This window comes from Muscardinus avellanarius, assembly GCF_963383645.1.
Source record: "Muscardinus avellanarius genome assembly, chromosome: 1".
In the NCBI taxonomy this organism is placed as follows: domain Eukaryota; kingdom Metazoa; phylum Chordata; class Mammalia; order Rodentia; family Gliridae; genus Muscardinus; species Muscardinus avellanarius.
The window spans coordinates 238842647-238868787 of NC_137786.1; the positions used below are offsets into that span (position 1 = coordinate 238842647).

The 26141-nt window shown below is 57.1% G+C and overlaps 1 protein-coding gene across 1 annotated transcript; it reads left to right on the plus strand.

Annotated features, from left to right (window-relative positions):
* Positions 1-5357: 5357 nt before the first annotated feature.
* On the plus strand, positions 5358-25108 carry TOLLIP (toll interacting protein; the record flags this gene model as incomplete). Its single annotated transcript, XM_080705939.1, has 6 exons — positions 5358-5390; positions 14677-14826; positions 16366-16548; positions 17621-17773; positions 18724-18814; positions 24894-25108. The coding sequence occupies 6 exons, from the start codon at positions 5358-5360 to the stop codon at positions 25106-25108; spliced, it is 825 nt and encodes a 274-aa protein (XP_080562065.1).
* Positions 25109-26141: the final 1033 nt, after the last annotated feature.

Here is a 26141-nt window from a genome sequence, read left to right on the forward strand (position 1 = left end):
TTAGACCACACATTTAAAGTGATCATTGAACTGGGCATGGTGGCGCACGCTTGCAATCCCTGTGCTTGGGAGGCTGAGACAGGAGGATTGCACAGGTTCGAAGCCAGCCTCAGCTACTGAGTGAGGCTCTCAGCAACTTAGTGAGACCCTGTTTCCAAATAAAATATAAAATAGGTCTGGGAGTATAGCCCAGAGGTAGAAAAGCCTCTGGGTTCTACCCCAGTACCACAAAAATAAATAAATAAATAAAAATAAAGTGCTTATTGATATAGTTGGGTTTGTATCTGCCACATTCATCACTGTTTTGTTCCCCTGGTCTTTGTTTCTACTTTTGTGTTTCACTCTTTATCTGCCTTTTGTGGTTTTAATAATGAATTTTATATGATTTAATTTTCTTTCCTTAGCATATCATTCATATTTAGTTGTGTGTGTGTGTGTGTGTGTGTGTGTGTGTGTGTGTGTGACTAAGGATTGAACCCAGATGCCTTCTACATCTGGACCATACCCCAGCCCTATTTTGTTTTTTATTTGGAAACAGGGTCTCAGTAAGTTGCTGAGGATAGCCTTAAACCTGCGATCCTCCTGTCTCAGCCTCCCAAGTACTGGGATTACAACTATGCAAATTGGCTTCAACTCAAGCATTCTGACCTGTGCTAAAAATAATTTTCTGTAACGGTTCCAGAGAGCACACCCGGGCACTCTAGCCTCAAGGACCCAATGCTGACTCTGGTTGAGGGCAGCGCAGGCCAAGCCTTGTGAGGTCGTTGTCTGGCCATGAGCCGAGGCCCAGAAGTGCATTCGCCCTTTAGTCCCAGGGTGGTTCCTATCTCAGTTTCATAAAATGTATCCTTTCTTCCTTTCCTTCCTCTCTCTCTTTCTTAGGTAGATGAAATCTCCCTCTGATTACTAGTTATTACTAGTTATGTTGAACTTTTTATGTATTTGTTGGCCATTTGGGGGACTGAACCCAAGGGCATTCTACCTCCAAGCTATACTGCAACCCCTATTTTTCTTTGAAACAGGATCTCACTAAGTGGCTAGGCTTGGCCTCAAACCTGGGATCCTCTCATCCCAGCCTTCCAAGTACTGGGGTTACAGGTGTGTGCCACCAGACCCCGTTGTATTTCTTCTTTTGAGAAGTTTCTATTCAATTCAGTGGACTGCTATCATTATCTATTTATTTGGGTGTAATGTGTCTTTTTCCTCCCTCTGCTTTGGAATTTTTCTTTGCCTTCATTATTAGCACTGTGAATATGATGTGAGTAGGATCTTGTTTGTATCCATTGCTTCTCAGATACATGGTCTGATAAATAGCACCAACTTGGAAAGTTCTCAGCCATTATTTCTGTAAAGAGTCTGCCCCATTTTCCTTTCCTTCTGGAACTCCCACAATGTGTTAGTTTAATCGTGTGGCGCCAGCCCGCAGATCTTGGATGCTCCCCCTCTTTCCTCTGTTTCTTTGCCTTTCGGTTTGGGTACTTTTATTGACATAGCTTCAAGTTTACTGGTTTTTCACTACACTATGTTAAATCTGGACGAGCCTATTGAAGGCATTCTTCATTCCTATGACTATGTCTTCCATACCTACCCTTTTCACTTGTGACTTATAGTTCCGTCTCTTTTCTGAAATTATCATCTTTCACCACACCTACCTTTTCCATGAAATCCCATACCAAACAGCCCAACATCCGTGTAATATCTACATCTAGTTCTTTATTGCTTTGTAAATTGTTTTTCTTTCCTTGTGACATAATATGTAATTTTTGTTATTGTTGAAAGCTAAGCACCTTGTGAGGGTGTGAAGTCGGCACACCCCTCCTTCCCTGGCCGTCGGCAGGGGGATTCCAGGTAGTCTCTCAGGAGGACCACTGACCTGAGGCTTGCTGTTGCTATGACTGCCCACGGTGCTCCAGAGGCCTTCACTTCCCCTGGCGACACCTTGTATTTAAGGTGACAGGCAGATGCCTCGCCTGCTGATATTCCTCAGTGCCTCCTCTACCCTCAGCTGTCTCTTGCTGGCCACGCCTTTTGGGTTGTGTGTCTGTTTCTGGGTTCTCGCAACTGCCTCAGAAACATCCCACATTATTGCTGCTTGGTGCGTGCCAGTAGAGGGCAGGGGAGGACTCCCCGCCATGTGGTCAGTTGTGGGCAGGCACGAGGTATTCGTGAGCCTCAGGCCTCAGGCATTTCAGTGTCTCTGGTTTTTCCCCAAGGGGCTACCTTTTTATTTATTTATTTATTTATTTATTTATTTATTTATTTATTTATTTATTTTACTGTTTTCCAAGTGCAGGGGCTCTCTCCCGTCATCTAAGGGCAACAGCCCTCTCCCCCATGGACAACAGCCTGCAAGAGGAAAGGCGTTTCCCTGTATCTTGCCCACCATTTGGGGCTCCACGAGGTCACATGTAGCTCCTGCCAATCTCCTAATTCTTTCGCTGCATTCCTGTCAGTGACAAGAGCTTACACCCGCCCTCTCAGCCCATGCCTGTCTCTGTTATATTTGGGCCAGTTGGTTGTCTGGTGGCCTTGCTCTGGGATGAATTCAAACACCATGAACCTGCAGTTAGAACAGCCTTTCTTGCTTGTGTTAAGGGTGGGAGCAAGCGATCCTCTTCCTAGCTCTACATTCTCAAGCAGAGACCAGGAGTCCTCTGGGCCTTTTTTGAAAGGAAAAAAATTATATCATGTTTAAACAAACGTATTCAGCTGAAAACAGCAGTGACTTCTTTCGTATGTGTTCCTGCTGCTTGTGGATAAGCCTCCTAAAACGATTTCACCATTTTCCTTTACCACTTAGAAACCTAAAATATTTACTTGTATGTTGTGTTAGTCAGCCTTCCATCACTGTGACAAAACACCGGCGAAAATCAGCTTAAAAGAGGAAAGACTTATTTTGGCTCACAGCTTCGGAGGTTTCAGTCCATGGCCAGCTGGCTCCATTGCTTTTAGGCCTGTGGCAAGATGGAGACATCATGATGGAAGGCTTGGTGGGTGAAAGCTGTTCACCTTTCGGAGGCCAGGAAGCTGGTGTGTGTGTGTGTGTGTGTGTGTGTGTGTGTGTGTGTGTGCGCGCGTGCGCACGTGCGTGCGAGCAGGAATAAGAAATACCTTCCAGGGGACATCCCCAGTCACCTACTTTCTCTAACTAGGTCTCTTACAGTTCCTGCCATCTCCCAATAATTCATTCAATTATGAAGCCATCAATGGGTTAATAATCCATTGCTGAGGTCAGAGGCCTCAATTCAATCCCTTCCTCAAAGCCCCCCTCTCTGAACATGGCTGCACTGGGGCTAGGCTTTCAACACAAGAACCTTTGGGGATATTCCATACACAAAGGGCAAGGGACCCGCCAACCTTTCTCGCGAAATCCCTCCCGTCATCCATTCAGAGAATGTCAATAGAACCCAGAGTTTGTCCCCGATCAGGTGCTGTGTTTACAAGAATTGAGTACACACATTTGGGCTGTGGGAAGACAGAAAGTTACCAAAGAAACCGCTCGAGTTTAGATCTGGGGTGTGTCCCAAAGACCCATATGTTAAGGCTGGTCCCCAGCTCCATGATGTGGGGAGGCAATGGAGACTTCAGGACGGGAGGCTGGCGAGAGGTTTTTGTCATTGGGAACGTGTCCTCACAGGGGACTCTAGGGGACTAAAGTCTCCTCCTTTTCCCTCACATCCCTGTGCCATGAGGGGAGGAATTTTGCTCTGCCAGCACGGGAACAAAGAAATGAGACCAATCAGCCATGGGCTGGGACTTCCAAACGGTGAGCCGAACCGTTTTCTACCTAGAAGTTGACTATCTCAGGTATTTGTAACAGTTACAGAAAGCTAGTATAGGAACATTGGAAGTTATACATCTGTGGTTCTGCGGGAAAGAGAAGAATAGTGCAAAGTAGAGAGTGCTAAGGAAAGTTGGAGAAAGACTGGTCTTCAAAAGGGTGATCAGGGCAGGCTTCATTGAGAAAGAGGTTTGGTATCTCTAAAACACACAATGTACTTAAACATATCAAAGTCAATCACTAAGCCAAGCAAGGAAAGGAGGGACAGAAAGGCAATGGGGTGGGAATTGGGTAGGGGTTAAATCAGAGATGTGTACATGTTTGTACACACAAGTTTTTTAAAATCCCAATATGATGTTTGAATATAATACACCAATAAAAACATTTTAAAGAGAAAGAGGTTTGGGCAGTCCTTAAGGTGACTCTGCCCACAGGTTCTGCGGTAGCTGTGGACACCACACAAATTACTGTGACTTGGTGGCTTAACACGATGCACGTTATCATCTCAGTTCTTGCGGGCCAGGAGTTAGGCACTGGGCAGTCTTAGGAGGCTGAACTTAAGGCCTCTTCCAGGCTGCCCAAAGGTCCCAGCTCCCTCAGAGCTTGGCAGGACTCATGCTGGAAGTGTAGGATGGCTGTGGCAGTGGGCTCCTTCCAAGCCGGCAAACGAGAGGCACTCTAGAATCCACCAGCAGACGCAGGTGGTGGAGTTTCCTACAACCCAAGGTAGTCATGGGAATGACCTCCAATCACCTCATGTCCTACAGTTTAGGGAAGTCTCGGGTCTGCTCACACTCCAGACGAGAGGGCTACACAAGCATGTGGACGTCAAGAGATGGGGTTATGGGTCCACCAAAACCTGCCCACCACGCTGCCTAAGATAGGCAGACACTGAATCTGGAGTTCAGAGACGGTCCTGGCTGGGGGCGGTATTTTAGAATTGCCAGCATACAGGTTGTATTTAAAGCGATAGAATAGGACGGGTCCCGGAGAATGCAGACAGATGTCCAGGGACCGAGCCCCAAGCACTCCGACAGTAGCTGTTCAGGGAAGAGGCTGTGATGGAGAGCGGAAAATGTGGGCTTCGCTGCCCTTCGTCTGGTTCTCAACCCACTACACACGACTCTCTCCTTTTCCCAGCGGACCAGACGTCAGCCTCTGAAGGCCCCACCGTCACCCCCGCGAACCCTGCAGCCTTTAGCCCGAGGCCGGAAGTCCGGCCGTCCCCACGCCCGGCGTGGGTGCAGCCAGTTTGGGCATGCGCGGACGGCCGCGTCCGGGGAGCCATTTCGCAGGGCGGCTGGGCCGGAAGGGAGCGTGACTGCGCAGGCGCGCGCCGTGGGGCTGGCCCCGCCCCCGGCCCGGGAGCACGCGTGCGCAGGAAGCCGGAAGGGGGCGTGGCCGGGCGGGGCGCCTGCGCGGTGGGCGCGCCGGGGCGGGGCGCGGCGCCTGTCAGCTGACGGGGACGGCGGCCGCCTTTGGAGTAACCGTCGGCGACGCGGACTCCGCGGGGGGCGGAAGAGCTTGCCCGGCGCGTCACTGTCGGGTCGGCGAGGCGCGGGGCCGCCGCAGCACCATGGCGACCACCGTCAGCACGCAGCGCGGGCCGGTAAGGCTCGGGTTGGGGCCGGGCGGGGGCGGCGACCTGCGGCCGCGGCGACCTGCGGCGGCGGGCGGGGCCTCGGACCCGGCTCTGGAGCCGCGCGGGCGGCGGCTCGGGGCCCGCGCGGGAGCCTCGGCCGGGGCGCGCCGGGTGGACGGCAGGCTGGGCGCCGGGGAGGCTGGAGGTCCCGCCCCCAGGCCCTAGGCGGAGGAGGCCCCCGATCCAGCTGGTCCCCCGGGGGGGAGGGCCAGCCCCGAGGGACCCCAGGTGGAGGAAGGCCCCAGCCCTGGCGGTCCTGACGTGAAGGATGCCAGGCCGGCTGGACCTCCAGGCGGAGAAAGGCCCTCAGCCCTGAAGGTCTTTAGGTGGAGGAGGGCGGGCCAAGATGGACCTCCAGGTGGAGAAGGCCCGGGAGCCGGGATGGCCCCCAGGTGGAGGACCCTCAGGCCAGATGGACCTCCAGGTGGAGGGAGGCCGCGCCCCAGCCCTCCCCCAGGTGGAGTAGGCGGAGATCCAGGTGATCCCCCACACGGGAAAGGGCCTCCCTTTGCTGTCGGTCCCCCAGATGAGGCTGTTTCCTCTCCACAGAATAAGGGCCCTGGAGACCATCTCTTAGAAACAGTGAGTCGCTGACTTTCAAAGGGTCAGTTTATTTGTAAATGAGAGGGTGGGAGCAGAGAACTTGGAGGACCCGCCCAACTGGAATTCTCTCCTGAGGGTTGTCCAGTTGCCATAGAGATTCTGCCTGTAGCTTCAAGAGGTGATGTGGATGGCCTCCCCGGGCTGCCTGAAACTGGGTGGGGCGGTAGCCTGAGCGGTGGCTGAGTGCGCGGTAGGTGGGCGAGGTTTTGACAGTGCTGCAGGCCCAGGTCCCCAGGGCTCCTCACCCGTACAGCTGGCCGTACAGCTGGCCGTTGGCAGCCTTGGATGTGTTTCTGTCGTGAGTTGGAAGCGAAGCCTAAGCTTGGTTGGAAGCCCCCACTGGGCAAGGGCTTTTCCTGAGAGCTTTGAAGTGAACCTCTGACACTTAGAGCGTGGCGTGGATGCTTTCCAGAGTCAGTACAGATCCCTTCTCTTCATCTCCACTCCGTCCAAAGGAAGGACAGCAGTTTGGTCGTGCCCGCCCTTTCTCATTTCTGCCTGACTGGTTGAACAGAAAAGCTGGGTAGCCGGTACTTTCCCTTCCCACCCTCTGCAGAGTAGTGGCCTGTGGCCAGCAGGACAGCCCCTGCCTCCCTCTGTGTTCTGGAGTGTCCTTACCTCCTGGGAATCCACTGTGGTGTGGGACTAAGTTGAGTCCTTGCTGTGCGCCCACTGTCTGGCCTTGGCTGCTCTGAGGGAGACTGCTTCTTTCACCGTGGGTACGTGAGCTGGCATGACCTACACCCTGTGGTGAGTAGTTGGGAGTGTCAGGTCAAGCTCAGACGTGTCGGACCTGTGGTGTCCAGTCCTGATGCTTGCTGTGACTTGCTGCGCGTTCAGGTTCTAGGGGCCGCGCAGTGCAGATAAGCAAGTGTTTAGGGGCATCTTGATGACCTGTGACTGTGAAGTGACACTGGGTCTGATCTCTAAGCAGGTGTCATCAGCAACTGGGGTGTGGGCTCCACTTGGGGTGTGCAGTGACTTCTCAGGCCAGCAGTGAGTGACCGGGCCATTCAGGGCGGCACGGCTCAGTGAGCCACAGTGCCTATAGGACTAGGCAGCGGTGCATGGGAACCCAGATGCACCACGCTGACGGCAGGTGCCGTCAGACCTGTGGTCTCGACTCCACAGGTAGGTGCCATGAGAGTTTGCTCCCCAGGTGGGTAAATCTCTGGGTAAGGCAGCACATTCAGCCTGAGACTTGAAGGGGAACAGGAGTGTGAGGTCGGCCAGGAGGGGAGCCATGGAAAGGAGATGGTCTGGGGGTGGGAAAGGAGCAGGGCTGCCGGGCTCACGGCAGGCTTTCTTACAGACCGGAAAGCCCTTAGCTTTATCTGGGCAGAGCACGGTTTCTGATGTTTTTGCAGACACGTGCCCTCTCCTGTCGCCTTTCCTCTTGGCTGCCTCACCTAGATAGCCCTTCTCATAGTCCCTGGCTTGCTGACTACCTGCACAGACCTTTTGGCCAGTTATTAGGGTCTAGGAGGACTCTTACTTTCGCCAGGATATGTTGCTATTTACTGCATCTCCACTCTTTCTGTTACATTTATGGGGCTATGGAGATAAATAGGGTGCTGGGCATCCAAACAGAAAGAACCGTTGATACAGCAAGTGCATTTGGTTATGCTAGGCTCTGGCCAGCAGCCTTCCATCAGCCCCGGGCAGGGTTAGACCATGGCCCAGGGCCCCGCAGTCTGGGAGCCTGGACTTGGGCTGACCACTGCCTCCCGTGGGTAGATGGGGCGGCAGAGTCCTGCAGGTTGTAAAGGGAGAGGGCACTCTGAAGGGCCTGGGAGGGCTCTCTGCCCTTGTTTGGGGACTTGGGGACCATGTGCACAGCCAGCACCATGTGGCTTTGAAGGAAGCCTCCGTCAGCAGAGCTGGTGTGTGGTTCTTACTTCAGGATGGTTTTTCCTGAATAGCCACTAAGGGATGCCACTCTCTGGCCTGTGGCCGCCTCACTTTTGACAAGTGCTGTTGCTTTGGAATTGCCACCCTTCTAGGCAGTCCACTGGTTATGAGCAAACTCCCAAGGGTTCCAAAGTGGATGGTGCAGGGCCTGCTCCTCCGCAGGTACCCTATGGCAGGGCCGGCTCCTAGCCTGGCTGGCCCTGGCTGGTGGCCACGGCAGATGGCGGCAACACTTTGAGTAGGCCTTCGCGCAGGTGGGCAATGTGTGGGGTCTGCCGGCCATGGCTCCTGGTCCTGCTTTTGAAGACTCTGGCTGATCAGTGGGCTCAGCTGGAGGCAGCTGGCCCTGTCTTTGTCCCTGACTGTCCCTCGGATGGTCCTGAGGCCTGTGCTTATCCAAGGCCTCATCAGTCTCAGACTTCCTTGGTGACTGGCCGAGCCGGTGCCTCACTGGGATGACAAAGGCCAGTGTCTGGATTGGATGACTCTGCACTTGGTAACTGGGCTGTGGGTAAGGGGAAGCTTCCCTGTCAGCTGTTACTTTCTGGTTGTCCTGAAACGTGTGTAAAGGAGTGGACGATCAATGCCAGCACTTCCTTACTTTCCAGTAACAGCAAGAAGTTGGTTTTCATTTGAGGTTTATGCTGAACTTCTCTTTTGTGAGGGTCACCACGAAGCCATGATGTTCGTCCTTCCATGTCTGACTGGCCTGTCCCTGGTCCCTGTGAGTGTGTGCTCTGGACTCTGAGGGCAGATTCCTTGTGTACCTGTTTACCTGCTGCTGCGCGTGGCCACCAACCAGCTGGTGAGCTTCACTCCACTTGATACTAGAGGAGGCTGCTCCACCTTTGTTTTAGGGAATATTTGATGGTGATGGTTTTGGTTTTATTTTTGCCTTTACATTTTACTCAACATTTCTGTTTAAATAGGTCCATCATCAATAGCATATCCCCCTCCCCCTCCCCTCCCCCCTCCTCTTCTTCTTCTTCTTCCTCTTTCTCTTCCTCTTCTTTGTGGTACTGGGGATTGAACCCAGGGACATTCTACCTCCAAGCTATACCCCTGGTCCTATTTTTATTCTTTATTTTGAAACGGGCTCACTGAGTAGCTGAGGCTGGCTGTGAACCTGCGATCCTCCTGTCTCAGCCTCCCAAATGCTGGGATTATGAGCTTGAGCCACCTGCCCAGCTATAACCGCGTTCTTAAAGTCATCTCTAAGTGGTCCAAGTCTTCAAATTTTTACTGGAACATATTAAATGGTGTGTAAGTTGTAGACCTACAGATCTATACATACACACATTTTCAGCACTTCAAGTAAGGTGTGCCTTACTTGAGCTGGGTATGGTGGTGCTTGCCTGTAATCCCAGTACTTAGGAGGCTGAGACAGGAAAATCAGATTTAAGGATAGCCTTAGCGACTTATTGAAGCCCTCAACAACTTAGTGAGAAGCTGTTTCAAAATAAAAAAATAAAATAGGGCTGGGGTGTAGCTCGGAGATAGAATGCCCCTGGGTTCAATCCCCAGCACTTAAACAAACAAATAGCACCTGTTTAATAACAGGTTTTTAAAAATACCTGTTGAACTGGGTGTGATGACGCATGCTTATAATTCCAGTACTTGGGAGGCTGAGACAGAAGGATCACACAGGTTCACAGCCAGCCTCAGCTACTTAGTGAGGCCTTCCACAACTTAGTGAGACCCTGTTTCAAAATAAAGAAAAAATTGGGCTGGGGTGTAGCGTGGAGGTAGACTGCTCCTGGGTTCAATCCCCAGCACCATACACACACACACACACACACACACACACACACACACACAACCTGTTTTTTTGTTTTGTTTTTGTTTTTACTCAAGAAAAGGGTATTTAATCCACTTGTTTCTTTGTCTCTTCTTGCCTTCTTTTAGATTAAACATAGGTTTTTAAAAGTTCAGTTCTCAACTCTCTCCTGGTTTTGTTCTCTTCAGGCCGCCATCAGAGCTCCAGCCTGTGCGGTTAGGAGGCCTGCAGCCAGGTGCTCCCTCCAGGGTCCGCACAAAGACCTGGCTGGCTGCGTGCCAACGGCTCCTCCGCTTGGCGCTGCCTGCGCGGTGGCTTTGCCATCTCTGCCCTCCGGCGGCGGGAGGCAGCGGTGTTCCCACTCCGCGGTGCGGGTCTGGGTTTGCTCAGGCGCTGCCGCTCTTACCCTCTTCGTGGCGTGGCGTGGCGTGGCGCCGACTTTCCATCGGGCCCTGGCCTTTAGCTTTTGCTCGGGTTCACCTCTCACATTCCTTGGCGGCGGGCCTCAGCCCTGTTGTCCACACCTTCAATTCTGAGGACTGCCTGGGCCGCGTGGAGTTCCGACTGGCAGGCCCCTCTGGGCCGTCCTCCTCCCTGCCCTCTGCCACCGCTCCTGCCTGTCCTCAAGCCCCGCGTCCCCTCTGCCGAGTGCATTCTCCGTGTAAACTCCTGTAGGTGCGACAGCAGCTCTCCAGCTGGGCCGTCATCATCCTTTGTGCGTGTGAGGACAGGCCGAGTTCACGAGTGGGGAGTGCCCGCACCGCCCCGGCCATGGGAATACTGGGAGCAGTGAGCTGCTAGTTCACCTGGCTCGTCCTGCGGCCAGATCCCTGTACCCCTCTGCATTGACACCAGCTGGAGAGTGCTGTACCCCTCTGCATTGACACCAGCTGGAGAGTGCTGTACCCCTCTGCATTGACACCAGCTGGAGAGTGGAGCTGGCAGCTTGCCGTGTGGGTGCTGGCTGTGGAGCTGCTGTCTTATGTTCAGAGCCCCGGCCCCCATGAGCGCTGGCCCTGGCCCAGCCACGAGGGTGCCCAGCTCCGTGTGACCCTGCCCTCGCCGTCACTCCTGGTGGCCTGGCTGTGCTGCGGCTGCAGCCCGAGGGACGTGACTCTCCTCTCCTACCTCACACCCCGAGGGACGTGAATCTCCTTTCCTACCTCTTTTCTGAGCTCAAGACTGAGTCCAGAGGCTCCTTGCGCCCCCGGAATGTTCCAGGCGTGCAGGCGGGCAGGTCCTTCCTTCACGTCGCTTAGGACAAAAGCCTCCGCCTGTCAGGAAACCCCGCGGCCTGCCTTTTAGGCACATCTGGGGCTGGGGTTGGTCGCTGGCCTCGCCTTGCTTGGGGTTTCGGCTCCCGCGCGCCCTGTGGCCAGGCACCAGGCCTTACCAGGTGCGAGGGAGGCCAGTGTGCTCCTCCAGAGGAGCCTTGTGTGGTCCCACGTGCCTTTCCAGGGCTCTGTGGGTCTGCCATGCAGGCCAGAGCTGGGGACCAGACACCTTGTGGTAGTTTCTTGGAAGTGGAATTTTGGGGTCTTCATGGGGTTTAAAGTCATTTCATAATATTGGACTCAAATGTTTATCTTATGCCTCTAGAAAAATATGTAAAAAATCCATTATGTGTTTATTATCATGAGTATTCATTTTCTTTTTATATTCCCAAGTCTTTGAGCCAAGATAAAGTATCTGTTTTCATGTGGCCCTTCAAACAGTTCTTCCATCATAATATGCAAGAAATATATTTTAGGCTGGGCACTGAATTTTAAAAATACATTTAAAACACATGGTTATTCATGGCGTTTTCCCAGAGCGCTCACTGACGTGAGAGGATCTGCGTCAGACCTAGACTCACTGCGGCCCGCGAAGCGTGACGTAGTTAACCGTGGTGGCTTCTTAAGGTAGAAATGTGTCCTCATTCGGGTGAGTTCAGTCTAAACTGAGAAGCCGTCAGGGACTTGCAGCAGCAGGCCAGCTTTCCTCCTCCTGCAGACTCCGCTGCTTGCGTAACCAGTTTGCTTGCTACTTGGTGTGGAGAGCGGCCCTCCCCCTTGAGGTTTCCTTGACATATTTTCTAATAGCTTCTGATCTGAGAATACTCTTAGGTCTAAGGAAGCACTGCAGAGGGGGTATGGAGAAGCCCCTGCATTCCTCTTCTAGTTTCCCTAACTCAGGGCGGACAGTTGTCTCAGCTGCAGACCTGGCTTTGGCCGGGGCGGATAGCTGCTTCTGCTGCCCCGGCCCACACCCTGCCCGCACTGCCCACCGCGTCTCCTCTAATCCAGGGCTTGTTTCTCGGGCCGTGCTGGTTGGAGCAGGCGTGCTGGTGCGGGTTTTGCGGAAGTCCCTGGTCACCTGGCAGAGGCTGCGTGGGCGGCTCTCTCCGCGTGCCTGGCTTCTCTTCCCTTCTGCCCAGTCACACTGTGTAACTCACATTGTTAACATCGCCTTTCCTATTTATAACTTTAAGGTTAAATCCATGCTGAAAAAACCAACACAGTTGATCTCTTGATGTAATTTTCCCCATTAAGAAGAGGTCCCAGCGGAGCACAGTGGTGTATGCATGTAATCTCAGTATTTGGGAGGCTGCTACAGGAGGATTGCAAGTTTAAGGTCAGCCTAAGCAACTTAACTAGGTCCTCCCAACCTAGTGAGGCCCCGTTTCAAAGTAGAAAGCAAAATAGTGCGGGGGGATAGCTTAAGGTAGAATGCCTCTGGGTTCAAGCTCCAGTACCAATAAAAAGCAGTCCTGTTGTTTTAATGAAAACCTAGGAGACCATGATGAAGAGGGCCCGGGCCATGGCTGAGAGGGTCAGACAAGAAGTAACACTGCTGAAGGCGAAGATGAGACAGGGCTTCCAGAGCTCCCTCTCCTGACTTGGTCTGCACAGCCCCACGACCGCCTGCACCCTGCCCATCTTTGCTGGCCTGTCTATCTGCCCTGGGTGTTTCCTGCTGCATCCCTAGGACTGTAGGATGTGGCATGTGGTCAGCATTTGTTTCTCAGATAAGTGAGAATTTGGCCTGTATATATCAATCCCAAGAACTTGGTTGATGTGTTTTTGTTGTTGTTGTTGTTGGTTTATGTGGTACTGGGGATTCAAGTGCTCTACCAATGAGCTACAGCTCTGGCTCCTTTGATTTGAGACAGGGCCTGTAAGTTGCCTAAGCTGGCCTGAAGCTTGCAGTCCTTCTGTCTCCTCCTCCTGAGTAGCTGGGTTACACACATGCACCACCATGCCCGGCTGCTGTGAGTCTGTTTCTGCAAAGCCTGTTCATGGCAAGTAGACAGCTAGTGATAGAGCCGGGGCTCAGCCGTGAGGACCACAGACGGCAGGGAATGGAACCTGGTGATAGAGCCGGCCTCAGCCGTGAGGACCACAGACGGCAGGCGATGGGACCTGGTGATAGAGCCGGGCTCAGCCGTGAGGACTGCAGATGGCAGGCGATGGGACCTGGTGCTGGAGACTGCTGGGCAGTGGGACTGTGTGCCTTCCGTGTGCCAGCAGGGACAAGCCTTTGGCGCCTCGCGCCGCAGGAGCCCTGTGAGGCTCTGCCCAGGCTCGCTGTAACCTGGGCCAAACACTTGGAGAAGCACTGTCCCGGGAGAGGCCGTGCAGTCTGGGGAGTTGAGCTCTCTCCTGGCAAGCACAGCCTCGCAGGTGGCAGCCCCTTTCCATCAGGGGCTTCTGATGAGGTGGGGTCCCTCCTGACCGCTGTGGGGGGCAGGGACCACTCAGATAGATCCCGTCGAGATGCACAGCCAAGCGTGGGGAGGCCCGAGGAGAGCCAGGCCCACGCCTTCCTGTTCAGGAGCTCTGCTGCTCAGCGTTCCCTGGAGACACAGGTGGGGAGACCAGTGTTGGAAAGAAAGAGCAGGACCCTGGGGAGAGGAGCTTCCCGGGTGTTGGGCGCTCAGCCACCCACAGAACCTTCTGGAAGTTGGCTGGCCTTGATGGGCGTGATGTCTGATTTGTGCAGAGACTTGTGGAAGCTGTGGCAGGCGCTCACCACAGTGATTGGTCCCAGGGCGGCCCCAGCTGAACTTTAGCTCTTTGGCCCTCTCATCCTGGGCCCCGGGCAGGCGGCCTGCTTCCAGCTGGCGCCGTCTTGCTGTGAGGGGTGGGTGCCCGGCTCTGGACACGCCCCTGGGACTTCGCTCCCTGGCTGGTCCTGGCCTCTGCGTGCCTCTGGGCAGGAGCGTGGGCCAGGCCACCCCCAGGAGTCTGTCTCTCCTGACCCTTGCGTTGGACTTTCTGTTTTTCTTGGGCAGCTTGTTTGGTGGGAGGCCTTCAGGTTTCCCAGGACTCCTGCTCCGGAGTGCCTCTGAGGAGTGTCTCCCCAGCCCGCCGCAGGCCTGCCTCGCCTCGCGTTCAGTCTGGGGAGCTGGCCGTGGGTTCGGTGAGGGGCAGAAAGCCTGTGGCGAGGCCTGCGGGTCTCTGCTTCCCGCTTTCCACAGGGCACTCTCGATTCTGAGTCGTTTCAAGTGGAGGAACCTGCAGGTTGTCCAGAGCAGGGTTTCTAAGTCACGTGAGGTCGAAGGCTCCCACTCGTTGCAGCCCTTCATCTGCCCAGCGCGTCGCAGTGCACAGGCCTTGCTGTCAGTCCTGGTCTGAGGACAGATGGGTCATGGGAAGGCATGGAGTGTGTGCAGCCCGAGAAGCCCCGGGCAGGCCTTTCTTAAGGGTCAGAATGGCTCTAGTCCGGAACACACCCCAGCCTTCCTGGACACTGCTTTGTCTTTGAAAACTTCTAAGTAAGAAAGCTGTGTGCTGGGGACGGAGCCCTGGGGAGATCTGGCTGCAAACCTTGGCTCCCTGCCCTCGTTTGTGGATGGAGAAACGGGCTGAGCACAGTCAGGCTCCCTCAGGAAGTGGGGCTGGACGCTGGTCCCAGGCGCGCAGGGATGCTGCGGCTCGCTGGGCTCTCTGCTCTGACTCACTGCCTTCTCTCCACCCAAAGGTGTACATCGGCGAGCTCCCGCAAGACTTCCTCCGCATCACGCCCACGCAGCAGCAGCAGCAGATCCAGCTGGATGCCCAGGCGGCCCAGCAGCTGCAGTACGGAGGGGCGGTGGGCACCGTGGGCCGCCTCAGCATCACGGTGGTGCAGGTGGGTGTGAGGTTACTTCCTGCTGGGGGCTGGCGTGGGGTGGGAGAGAGGCGCGAGTGTGGCTCTCGGCCTCTGTGCCGAATTGAAGTACGTCTGATAGTGAGAAGCAACGTGTATGAAAAATAGTGGCGATTTCTCAGGGTTCTGCCTAAAACAAACTAATTCTGATGAGTGCTGTGGATGTCGGCTCCTTCCATGAGGAGCTAGGGGTGCCACACCCGTGTGGCCGAGGCGTGACGCCGCGGCCTGGCCTCCCAGGCCTCCTGTGGCCAGTGCCCTGGCCTGTGACCTCCTGTGGCCTGCTCACTGTGCTGCTTTTCCCTTTCCGCGAGCCCCCTATCCCCTTCCAGGAGGCTGCCCCGCGGCGCCGTCTGCTGTGGTCATCTGGGGCCCAGCGGCCTGCTGCTCACCTTCCTCAACCTCCTGACCCCCTCGTGGGTGCCCCATGGGTAGGAACGCCCGCGTTGGATTCCTGGGGACACAGCAGGCCCTCGTGGCCTCCCTGGTGTCCAGGAGGCACTTTAGACTCCACGTGCCCACAGAGGGCTGCGCGTTCAGCCCTCCCTTCCCCCAGTCCCAGCAGGTGGCAGCTCCATCCTTCCAGAAGCTAAGGCCTGAAGATTCCTCTCCGTGTCCTGCCCCGTGCCTGCCGTGTGGCACAGGCCAGAGCCCTGCCCATGCCCACCGTTGGCTGCTGGAGCAGGGCCGCAGCCTGCTCTCTCAGCTCCCCTCTTCACACAAGGAAGGGAGCCAGCCAGGCTGCTAGATTGCGTGCAGGGTGGGCGGGGAGGGTCAGGACGGCTCCGAGATCTGCCGTGTTTTCTGGAGGGTAGAGGCAGGCAGCCAGAATTGGGAGGGACAGGTGGAGGAGGAGAGTCGCAGCCAGGCTTAGACGTCCAGTCGAGGGCAGTTCGGAGTGGCAGGTGCTCTCGTGGACTCGGGGGGAGGCCCGCGCTCAGAGGAGGGTGCGGTGGAACTCGTAGCGGGGTTTAAGCCTGTAGTTCGAGTTGCCGTCTGCTGAGCAGTGATCTCCCGTTTCACTCACACGTGTTTATTTTGCTCCTGTGGCACTCCAGCCGAGCAGACCATCTGGCATGAAGCCAGGGTCTCATGGTCTGTGGCTTTCCTGTGCTCATGAGCCCACACTGGCGGGAGGGCCCGGGCCTGAAGGGAAGAGGCAGGAGCCACGGGTGGGGACGGGAGCAGATGTCACCGGTGTCAAGGCTTTGCCCATGGCTCTGCCCCGCCTGGTCCCTCCTTCCCATCCTCCCTGACCCTCTGGAGGAGGAGTGGGGCGGAGGCGTTTGCTGGGCCTCCTTGTTACTCTCAAGCACGGCGTGGTGCTTTTTCCTAGAGTTGCTTGAGCCCTTGGCAGCTCTTCTTGCTCCTGGCATCTGGAAGCAAGTCGCCCAAGCCCAGGTGAGTTGGAGTAGCGTAGCTCGTGCCCCAGGAAGATGCCAGTTAAGAGTTCAGGGAGGCAGGCGCTCGCCCTTCCCCTCGTGGTGGGCGTTCCATTTTCTGGACTTGGCTTTATTTCAGGCAAAGTTGGCGAAGAATTACGGCATGACGCGCATGGACCCCTACTGCCGCCTGCGCCTGGGCTACGCGGTGTACGAGACCCCCACGGCCCACAATGGTGCCAAAAACCCTCGCTGGAACAAAGTCATCCAGTGCACAGTGCCGCCGGGTGTGGACTCGTTCTACCTCGAGATCTTCGATGAGGTGAGGGCGCCACAGTGCCGCGCGGCCACCGCGGCGCAGGCGCAGCACGCTGTGCACAGTTGGCACAGCACGGGGGCGGGCATCGCAGGCCGCGGTGCTGGTGGGCCTGCCCGAACACCCCTGTGGTGGCTGTGTGTCAGGAACTTCAGTGACAAATGCTGGTTGGCCTCTGTGTGGACGGAGTGTGGACACGTGTCCTGCCAGCTGGTCGTGGACGGTTGAACTTCAAGTGAGTCAGCTCCAGTGCTTGCTGGTGGGGTGCCATTCTTGCTGGCAGCAGCTGCAGGGCCCACGAGCAGCATCCCCGGGGTCCCCTGGCCTGGTAGATCAGTGGTTGGCTGTGCACCAATTCTTTTTTTTTTTTTTTTTTGTGGTACTGGGGTTCCTGGACCTCTAGGCTAACACTCCCAGACCTATTATACATATACATATATACACACACACACACATACACATAGAGAGAGAGAGATAGATAGATAGATTTTTTAAAATTTGGAAACAGGGTCTCTTTAAGCCAGCGAGGCTGACTTCGAACCAGAGTAATCCTCCTGTCTCAGCCTCCCAAGGGCAGGGATGACAAGCGTGCCTACCACGCCCGGCTGTGCAGCCCTTTTGAGGGCAGCAGAGACTGTTGCTTCCCAAGGATGGGGCAGCAGGGTGCAGACCAGGAGGAGCTCCTTCTTCAGCCTCTGGCCCAAATAAGAGTAGGGGCGTAGGAGCAGGAAGCTGGGGCTGTGGCACTGGCCTGGCCTTCTCCTCCCGCCTCCCACTGCCTGCTTGGGCCCGCGGAGGTGCAGCTGATGGAGCAGGCCTTGTTCTGCGAGGCCAGGGAAGGACAGGAGGAGGCAGTAGCCTGGAGGTTCTCCCTGCATTGCCCTTCAGCCTGGCTGGCCTCGTGGACCATCACACGGGGCCCAGGGGGCTCTGTCTGGCATTGCGCTCCTTGAGGGAGGCCAGGCCAATGCAGATGAGACAGGTGCAGGTGGTGGGCCAGGAGCGCAGCGGCAGGCAGAGCGCTCCTGCCTGGCTGCCAGGGGTCACTGGGCTGTGACGAGACCTCTCTCCTCCTCAGCGGGCCTTCTCCATGGACGACCGCATCGCCTGGACCCACATCACCATCCCCGAGTCCCTGAGGCAGGGCCACGTGGAGGACGAGTGGTACAGCCTAAGCGGGAGGCAGGGAGACGACAAGGAGGGCATGATCAACCTGGTCATGTCCTACACGGTGAGCAGGGGCCTTGGGCTGCGGTGCTGGGGCCTGGGCTGCCTGCGCCTTGGGCCACCACGGTGGGTGCGGGGAGGACATCAGGGGTGGTAGAGCAGAGGTCCAGTGTGTGGCCCCCAGCGCCCACTCACCTTCCCTAGGGCAGCTGTGGCTGCTGGGACCTGGGGGCTGCAGGGAGCAGGTGGGGTCTGGGCACCCAGGCACTCACCATTTCTCTCTCCTTTTTTTTTTGGTACTGGGTATCGAACCCAGGGATATTCTGTGTTCAAGGTACACCCCAACCCCGTTTTATTTTTTAATTGGAAACAGGGTCTCACTAAGTTGCTGAGGCTGTCCTCAAACCTATGATCCTCGTGCCTCAGCTACCAAGGGCCAGAATTACAGGTGTGCCACCGCGCCCGCATCAAGCTGTCTCTTAGGTCGCCGGGGCCCTTTCTCTTGCAGCTGCCATTTTCCTTTCATGGGGAGGCTGGAGCCCAGGTGCAGAGCACGCGGCCGGAGCCGCCCTGGACGCAGGGTGGTGCTTGTGTGCTGTCCCAGTGTCTGGCAGACTCCACAGGGCACAGGGCATCGTTCCACTAACTCGCTCACTTGCAGTTAGAATCGTTTTGAGCTGAGTGGGGAGAAACTGCCGGTGTTGGCGTGGCTTCTCAGAGACAGATCGGAGGTGCGCGCTTCTGTGCATCCGTCCGCCCAGGTCCCCTTCTCCCTCCTGTCTCTGTCGCCCTGGTGCCAAGTCTGCAGCACCTCTCAGTTCATGCCACCCGCCCCCTTCTCCAGCCAAGGGGGTGGTATGGTTGGTGAGGCACAGTGTCCGTACCGGGGACTCAGCGTCCTGGGGCCTTGTGTCTGGGCTCTTGCCAGGATGGTTATGGTGAGACTGGAGGTAAGTAAGCAGCTTGCCATGGTGCAGTCCTGCCTGACGCCAGGCCATCTTTGGTGTGTTTCAGTCGCTGCCGGCCGCCATGATGATGCCGCCCCAGCCTGTGGTCCTGATGCCGACCGTGTACCAGCAGGGTGTCGGCTATGTGCCCATTGCAGGTGTGTACTCTAGCTGCCGCTGCTTTGGCAGGAGGCTCCAGGGTGGGGGCGGGAAGGCAGGGGGCTCGTGAAGGCCCAGGCCGCTGTCGAACGTCATAAGAATGGTGATCTTGTGTGAATGTGCGTCCAGAAGCAGGGCCCGGCATTATGTGCGCACTTTATGTAGAAATTAGACGTGTGCTTCCTCTAACTGTTGGCACGTACAAGGCAAGTTGAGGCTTTTGGAGAGAGACGTGAGATCTTGGCTTTTTGTGTGTGAGCTGCTGTATGGACAGCAGCCCTGCTGGGTACATGCCCTGTGCCTGCAGCACCGTGGCAGTGTGGAGTCCTTTCTGTGGGCATCACGCTAACCTCTGTTAGCTTCTGCCTGTGGCTGTGACAGCCCAGCCAGAGTGAAGAGGCTCACCTGTGGTCAGCCCAGCCTGCAGCTGAGACACACAAAGGCTGCCAGGAGTTGGGACATGGCCCTAGACGCCGCGCCCGCCCTCACTTGGCTCCTGCCCTCGAGAGGGAAGGGCGGCTCCCGGGTCTGCACGGAACCTGCAAGGTCTGGAGTGTGGCAGGGGTCGCTAGGTCCTCAGAGGCCAGTGTGTGGCCCGCCATCAAAGGAGAGCCAGTCGACGGAGAGCCCTGGCCCCAGGACCAGCAGCTTGCAAGCAGCCATGGTGGTGTAGAACTCTTGCAGCCTCGACAGGCTGGCAGACGGTAAAGTTCTTAACCCATCAGGTCGGCGACGGGTCCGAGCGCCCCACGAGGGGTTCTGGTTTCTACGAAGGTGGGCTGTCATGGCAGGGTCTCAGTAGGCTGCACACTGCATGCTGTTTAAGATCGTGGCGTGTAGTTGCCCTGGGTTGGAGGGCTCCAGGCTGCTGTGACACAGGGCCGTAGACTGGCTGGCACGGTATATGTTGTAAACAGCTGGAATGGGAGGCTGAGAAAGCAGGGTCGCAGTTGGCGGACAGCCTCAGCTGCACCTAGTGACGCCTCTGCAACTCAGTGAGACCCTGTTTCAGAATAAAGGCTGGGGTGTAGTTCGGAGGTAGAACACTCCTGGGTTCCGTTCCAGGACCATAAACAAAACAGCAGGAGTCTGTCCTCATAGTTCTTGAGGCCGGACGTTCAAAGCAAGGTGTGTGGGCCTTGCTCCTTCCAGAGGCTTCAGGGAGGTGCCCGCCGCCTCTTCTGGGCTCCAGGCACCCCTGGCTGGTGGCCCCGCACCCGAGTCCCTGCTCTGACTTCACATGGCCGCCCCTCCTGCGGCCCGCACCCGAGTCCCTGCTCTGACTTCACATGGCCGCCCCTCCTGCGGCTCTTCTGTCACTGGACAAGGGCCCGGCCCCTCCGATGGCTTCGTCCCCGTTGTGCACTCTGCCTGACCATGCTCCCGAAAGACGCCTTTGCATTCGCCGCTGGGTGCGCTACACACGTCTTCGGGGCCGCTGGTCTGTCCACTGTAGTCACCACCGCCAGAGACTCCAACTCCAGAAAAGGGGTGAAAGTTATCGACCTGTTGGTTTTTTTGGTTCTATCTTTACTTAGGACATGCCTTCAAAGCTTGCCCTCACATGTTTGTTTTAGGAAAGGCTAGATTTCTTTATAAACAGATTTTGAACTTTTCTTCTGATGTATATTTAAAAATTTTGGGACAGTTTCCTACTTAAGGAAAAGTTACAAAAGGAAAAACAAACTGCCTTGCCAGAATCCTGGGCCTGGCTCCTGGCTCCTGCCCTCACCCCCATGGGTGAGGCCCCCGTGGCACAGGGCGACCTCCACGTAGGACCGTGCTGGGTGTTGGTGCCCTCTGCAGGCCACTCGGGCGTGGTGTGTTTTGGGGGCAGTTGATCTTCCCAGGGCTTCATGGCAGGCCCTGTGGCCTGTGCTGCCCTGTCCACCATCCCAGGATGTGTGCCCAGCTGCTGCACCGGGAAGCTGCCCTCCTGCTGCTGGTCAGGCCCGGTGCCCGTGTGGGAGGTGAGGCCTCCGTACAGGCTCGGGCTTGGGGCATGGCTGTTGCCCGTTTCTCAGCAAACTGAGCTGTGACTGGGCCATCAGCTGTTAGCGCATCACTCAGCACTCGTGAGCCCGGGCCTGGGAGGATCCTGGATGCTGGCTCTGTCCTTGTGGCGCCCGCCGCCTCCCGCAGCGCAGAAGCACCGGCTCTTCTTGTGCCGGCTCCTGCCTCTGACATGCATGGCCGCTTCTCTCGGGAGCCGTCCTGTTAGTGGGGAATGAGTTCCAGAGGCCTTCGAACTGGTCCTTAATCGTCTCGGTGGTGTTTGGAGGGTTACTGAGCAATGGCTTCATTGAGAGCTGAGGCCTGTCTCCCCTGAGTCAGTTCCTGACTGTTGGTGATGGCGACACCGTCCACCCTAGCAGCTCGCTCGAGGAGGGGTGGAGGCTCAGGCCAGCTGGGTGAGACAGGACCTGCGTTGGAAGCCCACTCTCACAGTGCAGTTTTCCAAAGCATTCCTGTCCCTTCCCCGCCACTGGGAGGTGCAGGACTGCAGGTCAGTTCACATGACGGTGTGTGCTTCGCTCTGACACTGTCCAAACAGTCGGCTCTGCGTGGAGCTAGGTCCGCAGCTAAAGAGCCGAGGGGTGAGGTGCGCGTGCGCCTGCTGGGAGCCTGGTGGACAGTCCTGGGCCAGTGCTGGCCTCACAGGCCCACAGGAAGTGGAGCAGGGTAGAGGGGCATGCCGCCTAGCGGTTCTGGCTGTCGTCAGCCCACGCTGCGGTGTTCAGCAGGCCTGCTGCACTCTTGGGCACCAGGTGCCATGGCGTGCCGCTGGGCCTGGTCCCTGGAGCGCCCTCCTGGCTGGCACCTGTGCTCGAGGCCCTGCACTCGGTGCTGACTGCTTCTCTCCAGAGAGAGCTGAAGGCCAGGGAGCAGGAGTTAGCTGGGCCTGGGAAGAGCTCCTTTCCAAGTCAGAAACGCAGCATGCCCCGTGGTTCGGATTCGGGCCGTGAGAGCCATTGCCCCTTCCAGGTTCTTCCCTGTGCTCTTCCCAGAAGCGCAGTCGCCGCGGCAGTGGTGCAAGGCTGGGGTGGGGATGGAAGCTCAGCGAGCAAAGCTTTCCTGTTGTCGTTTATGGAGAAGGTAGAGTGTAAATTGTGTGTTTTCTAAAAGGATCATTGTGGTTCTCACATCAGTTTGGAGCAGCTGAGAGGGCCGCGGGGTTCTAGTGGGGCTTTAACCTAGAGGGCTATGAGTGCGGAGTGCTGCAGAATGGACAGAGCACCCTTCTGTGGGCCGCAGCCTGCTGCCGGGTTCCGTGTTCTCCACGCAGGAGGAGCAGCAGGGTGCTTGGCCTTGACTCTGCCTCCAGAGTGTCTGTTGTCCTGGAGTAGAGGGTTGTGTGTAGTAGCCTCTTCTGCCTCCCACTAGAGGCCCTGGGGGAGGCCCTGAGCTGCTGGGGATGGGCACCCGTGCAGGCCCCAGGGAGGGGCCACTAGTCCTCAGCTCACCACGCGCGTGTGTGAGTGCACGCTCACGAGCAGGTGTGTGTGTGTGCCAGGGAGGAGAGGCAGCTGCTCTAACCCTGGGAGCCTCTTCCAGCCCCGTTTCCTGGGCTTCAGAATGTAGTGCCGCAGCCCTTGGTGCACACAGCTCCACAGGGTCGGGCACCGAGGGCAGGTGTTGGCTGCCCACGGGCCGCTCTGGGACAAACGGATCGGCTAATATCTGTAATCCTCTGCGTTGCGGTTCTGACCCCTTTCTTTCATGTAGCATACAGGTGGCTGGAAAGCATGGTTTCAGCACCTCCCAGCCAGGCCAGGGACAGGTGCTTCTGGGCATTCCGTTCCTCGCGGTCACTGACCGCCAGTCAGTGCTTCTGTCTTTCCCACGCACCTCCGTTTCTCACTCAGCAGGCCTAGAGTGCCCTGCTCTGGGCAGGGCCCGAGCTGCTCTCCCTGTGCCCTGCTGTGCTACTCCCATCTTGGTGTCGAGGCCTCTGGGCACAGCCAGATGCAGCAGTGTCGATGGTCCCGATAAAGCCGGCCAGCACAGCTGAGCACACACCCACCTCCTGCCCTCTGCTCTCTGAGGAGAGGCCTTGAGAGAAGACAGTACGGAGGCATCCTCCACATACATGGCCAGCCTTAGAGCCACCTTTAGTTTCTAGGTAAGTCCAGCCAAGTGCCGCACAGGGGGCCCTCCTTCACAGCAAAATGCTAATGGCACATACTGTTTAAAATATGTAATGCAAATTTCTGAAGTGTTCCCTTTTTTTTTTTTTGGTACTAGGCATGGAACCCAGGGGCTTTCTACTCTGAGCTATACCCACAGGCCTAATTTTTCTTCTTTATTTTGAAACAGGGTCTCACTGAGTTGCAAAGGGCCTCACTAAGTAGCTGAGGCTGGCCGTAAACTGTGATTCTCCTGTCTCAGCCTCCCGAATGCTGGGATTACAAGCATGCGCCACCACGCCCAGCTTAAATGGTGTGATTTAAAGTGAGAATATGGTTTTTATTAACTCCCCAAACAGTTTCTTTGATTCTCACCTCTCTGAGCTGCTGTGTGTTTGAGCCCAGGTTGAAAGCGCTGACTTAGCGTTAGCTCCGGTTTCCTCTGTCGGTGTGCTGCGTTGTGTCGAGGTCTTGGCTAGCCTGAGTGCATGGAGCTCTCCGGCTTTGTTCTGCACGGCATGTGCTGTCCAGGCAGGACCTTAGCCTTGGTTCTTGGCACTGCGTGCCGTGTGGGGCTGCAGCTCTGAGATCACAGCTCACACGTGACGTGCGTCCCCGTGCCCTGTGTGTGCCTGTGTGATCTGGGTGCTGTCGTGTTACATACAGCTCTCAAGTGGGCTTGGCATCCTTTGGGCTTCTGGTAGCATTCGCTGTGAGGAGTGTGGCATGGCTGAAAGGTGCCCGTGGTGCCCGAGCAGTGTGCACTTGTGGCCCCATGTCCTGTCCTAGACATCAGTTGGTCCTGCTCTGTCTGGTAGGTGTTCGCTGTGTCAGCGGCGAGGACAGGGATGGCCAGGTGCCATCGCGAGCTCCCCAGCCTTGACGTGGTGCTGCAGCACAGGCTCCAGGCTCACCTTGTCTCCTGTGGCTTCTTCCTGCACCTGCCCGAGGCCCGGGGACCTTGTTTGTGTCCCTGTAAGGTCCCAAGGCTTCTGCCTGTCCTTTCTCCAGTGTTCCCGGCTGCCTCCAACACGTTTGCTCCCTGTTCACTGAGCGTTTGATGAAGGCATCTGCACTGAGCCATGGTGACCGGCCAGACACAGGCCAGAATGTCACGTCCACCCTGTGGGCGGGAGGGGAACAGGGCCTGGCCCATCCCTGTCCCCGAGGTGCACCAGGTCAGCGTCCTGGTTCATGAGACTCCATGACAAGAGACGAGATGTGTTGTCCCCACACAACACAAGAGTGTGCAGTAGCGCTGCCCGCCTGTCCCTGGCTGCTCGGGCTGGGGAGAGGCTGCAGAGGCGTGTCGGCTGGCTGTGGGAGTCTCTGGGCTAGCCGTGTTGGCGCAGGCGCACGTGCGTCCACGTGCAGCCCTGTGGGGCTCCTCTAGGGCGGGCCGCTGCTGTTGTCCTCTGTGACACTGGCGTGGTTCATTCTCTCTGTGGCTGAGGCCACGCAGCCTGGCCACAGACGAAGCAGGACGCTTGTTGAAGGCCCGCCCGAGGCTCGTGAGTTCCTGGCCTGCCTGAGGGTGGGCAGCGTATGCCCAGCCCTGCACCTTCAGCCCATTGCACCTGTGGAAACCTGGTGGGCCTGTTGCTGTGTTCATTGAGGCCGGTGTTGAAGGGGCTCCGTTGCCTTTAGGGTGCAAGAGCAGCCGCGCCTGCGCTCCCTCCTGCTCCTCTGAGCCTGGCGGGCACGCTGGCCATGCTCTAGGGCGCAGTGTGAGTTGGAGCAGTGCGTGTAGGTGTGCAGGGAAGACAAGCTGAGAGTGGGTGTCGCAGGGAGGAGGCGGGCTGCCGTGTCCTGCAGGGCCAGCGGTCCAGAGGCTGGAGGTTGCCACCCATCTCCAGAAGCCCAGCCGCCCGCTTGCTTTCTCCCTTTACACAGCCTGCTTCGTACATCTGAGATGCCCATGTTCTCACCAGACTCCGTGATTTGCTTCCAGGAATGCCTGCCGTCTGCAGCCCCGGCATGACACCCATGACCTTGCCACCGCCAGCCGTGACTGCCCGGCCCCGCTGCAATGAGGAGGACCTGAAGGCCATCCAGGACATGTTCCCTAACATGGACAGGGAGGTGATCCGCTCTGTGCTGGAGGCCCAGAGGGGCAGCAAGGACGCCGCCATCAACTCCCTGCTGCAGATGGGCGAAGAGTCCTAGAGCCGCTGCGCCTGGCCGCACGCCCCCAGGGCCCCAGGGCCGGCGGCCCACCAGACTCCTGCGAAGTCTCCGAGCTCCCCCCGGTTGTCGTGCCCCTGCCCGTCCTGGGATGCATGTGGTTTTCAGTTCTCGGCAGCCTCCGGGCCGTCGGGCGGCAGCTCCCTCCGTGCTCGGGTTGGGCAGTGGTGGCACCGCCACACCCCTGCAGACCCCTCCTGTTGCTTGGGGACGCGCGTCTCCCTCCTCACGCTGTTCTGGAAAGCCTTCCTTAGAAAGCAGCCGCCCTGCCAGGTGTTAGACACTGTTGCGCGTCCTTTTGGGTCCCCAAGTGGCATGGCGAGACCCGGGAGCTTCAGGCAGAACAAGTCCACGTGCTGTGACCAGGTCCGTCCGGGCACTCTCAGGCTGAGTGCTTGTGTCCCCTGCCGCTTCGTGAGCCTGGGCCACGCCCTGGGCATGGGCACGAGCTATGCTCCTAGCTACAGCCGCAGGCCCGGCTTCGCCTGGTCTCTGTCCCCTCCAGGCCTCGGCGATAGATTCTAGCGTGGTCACAGAATGGGATGGGTCTACGCCTGGTGTGTGAAGGAAGCCCCTGGGCCGGCCAGGCCCTACCCTTGCCCACTGGAGGCTGCCTGTCTCCTGCCACCCAGGCCCAGCTCTGTGAGGCCATCCCAGGTCTCCTTCCCGATTGATCCTCCCCACAGGGCCTGACGTCGGGGAAGGAGGTCCACGCAGGCGCTGAGGTGGTCAGGCGCCATGGCTACTGCTGTAACGACACGTGAATGCCGTGCGCCAGCACTGTGGTCCATCTGGACGGTAGAAGTAGACACCTGGTGAATGTTCACCTCGGGAGGCCTTGGGCTGGCCCGGGGTCACCTCGCACATCTTGGCTGCGGGTGCATGGACCCACATCCTGCTGCACGGGAGAGTCGGGCGGTGGGCGGCCTCCTCGTGGCTTTCTCAGAAGTGACGCACTTTAGTGACAGGCACCGTGAGAAGCTAGCTGCGCTGCTCGCATGTTTGTGGTCTGGTT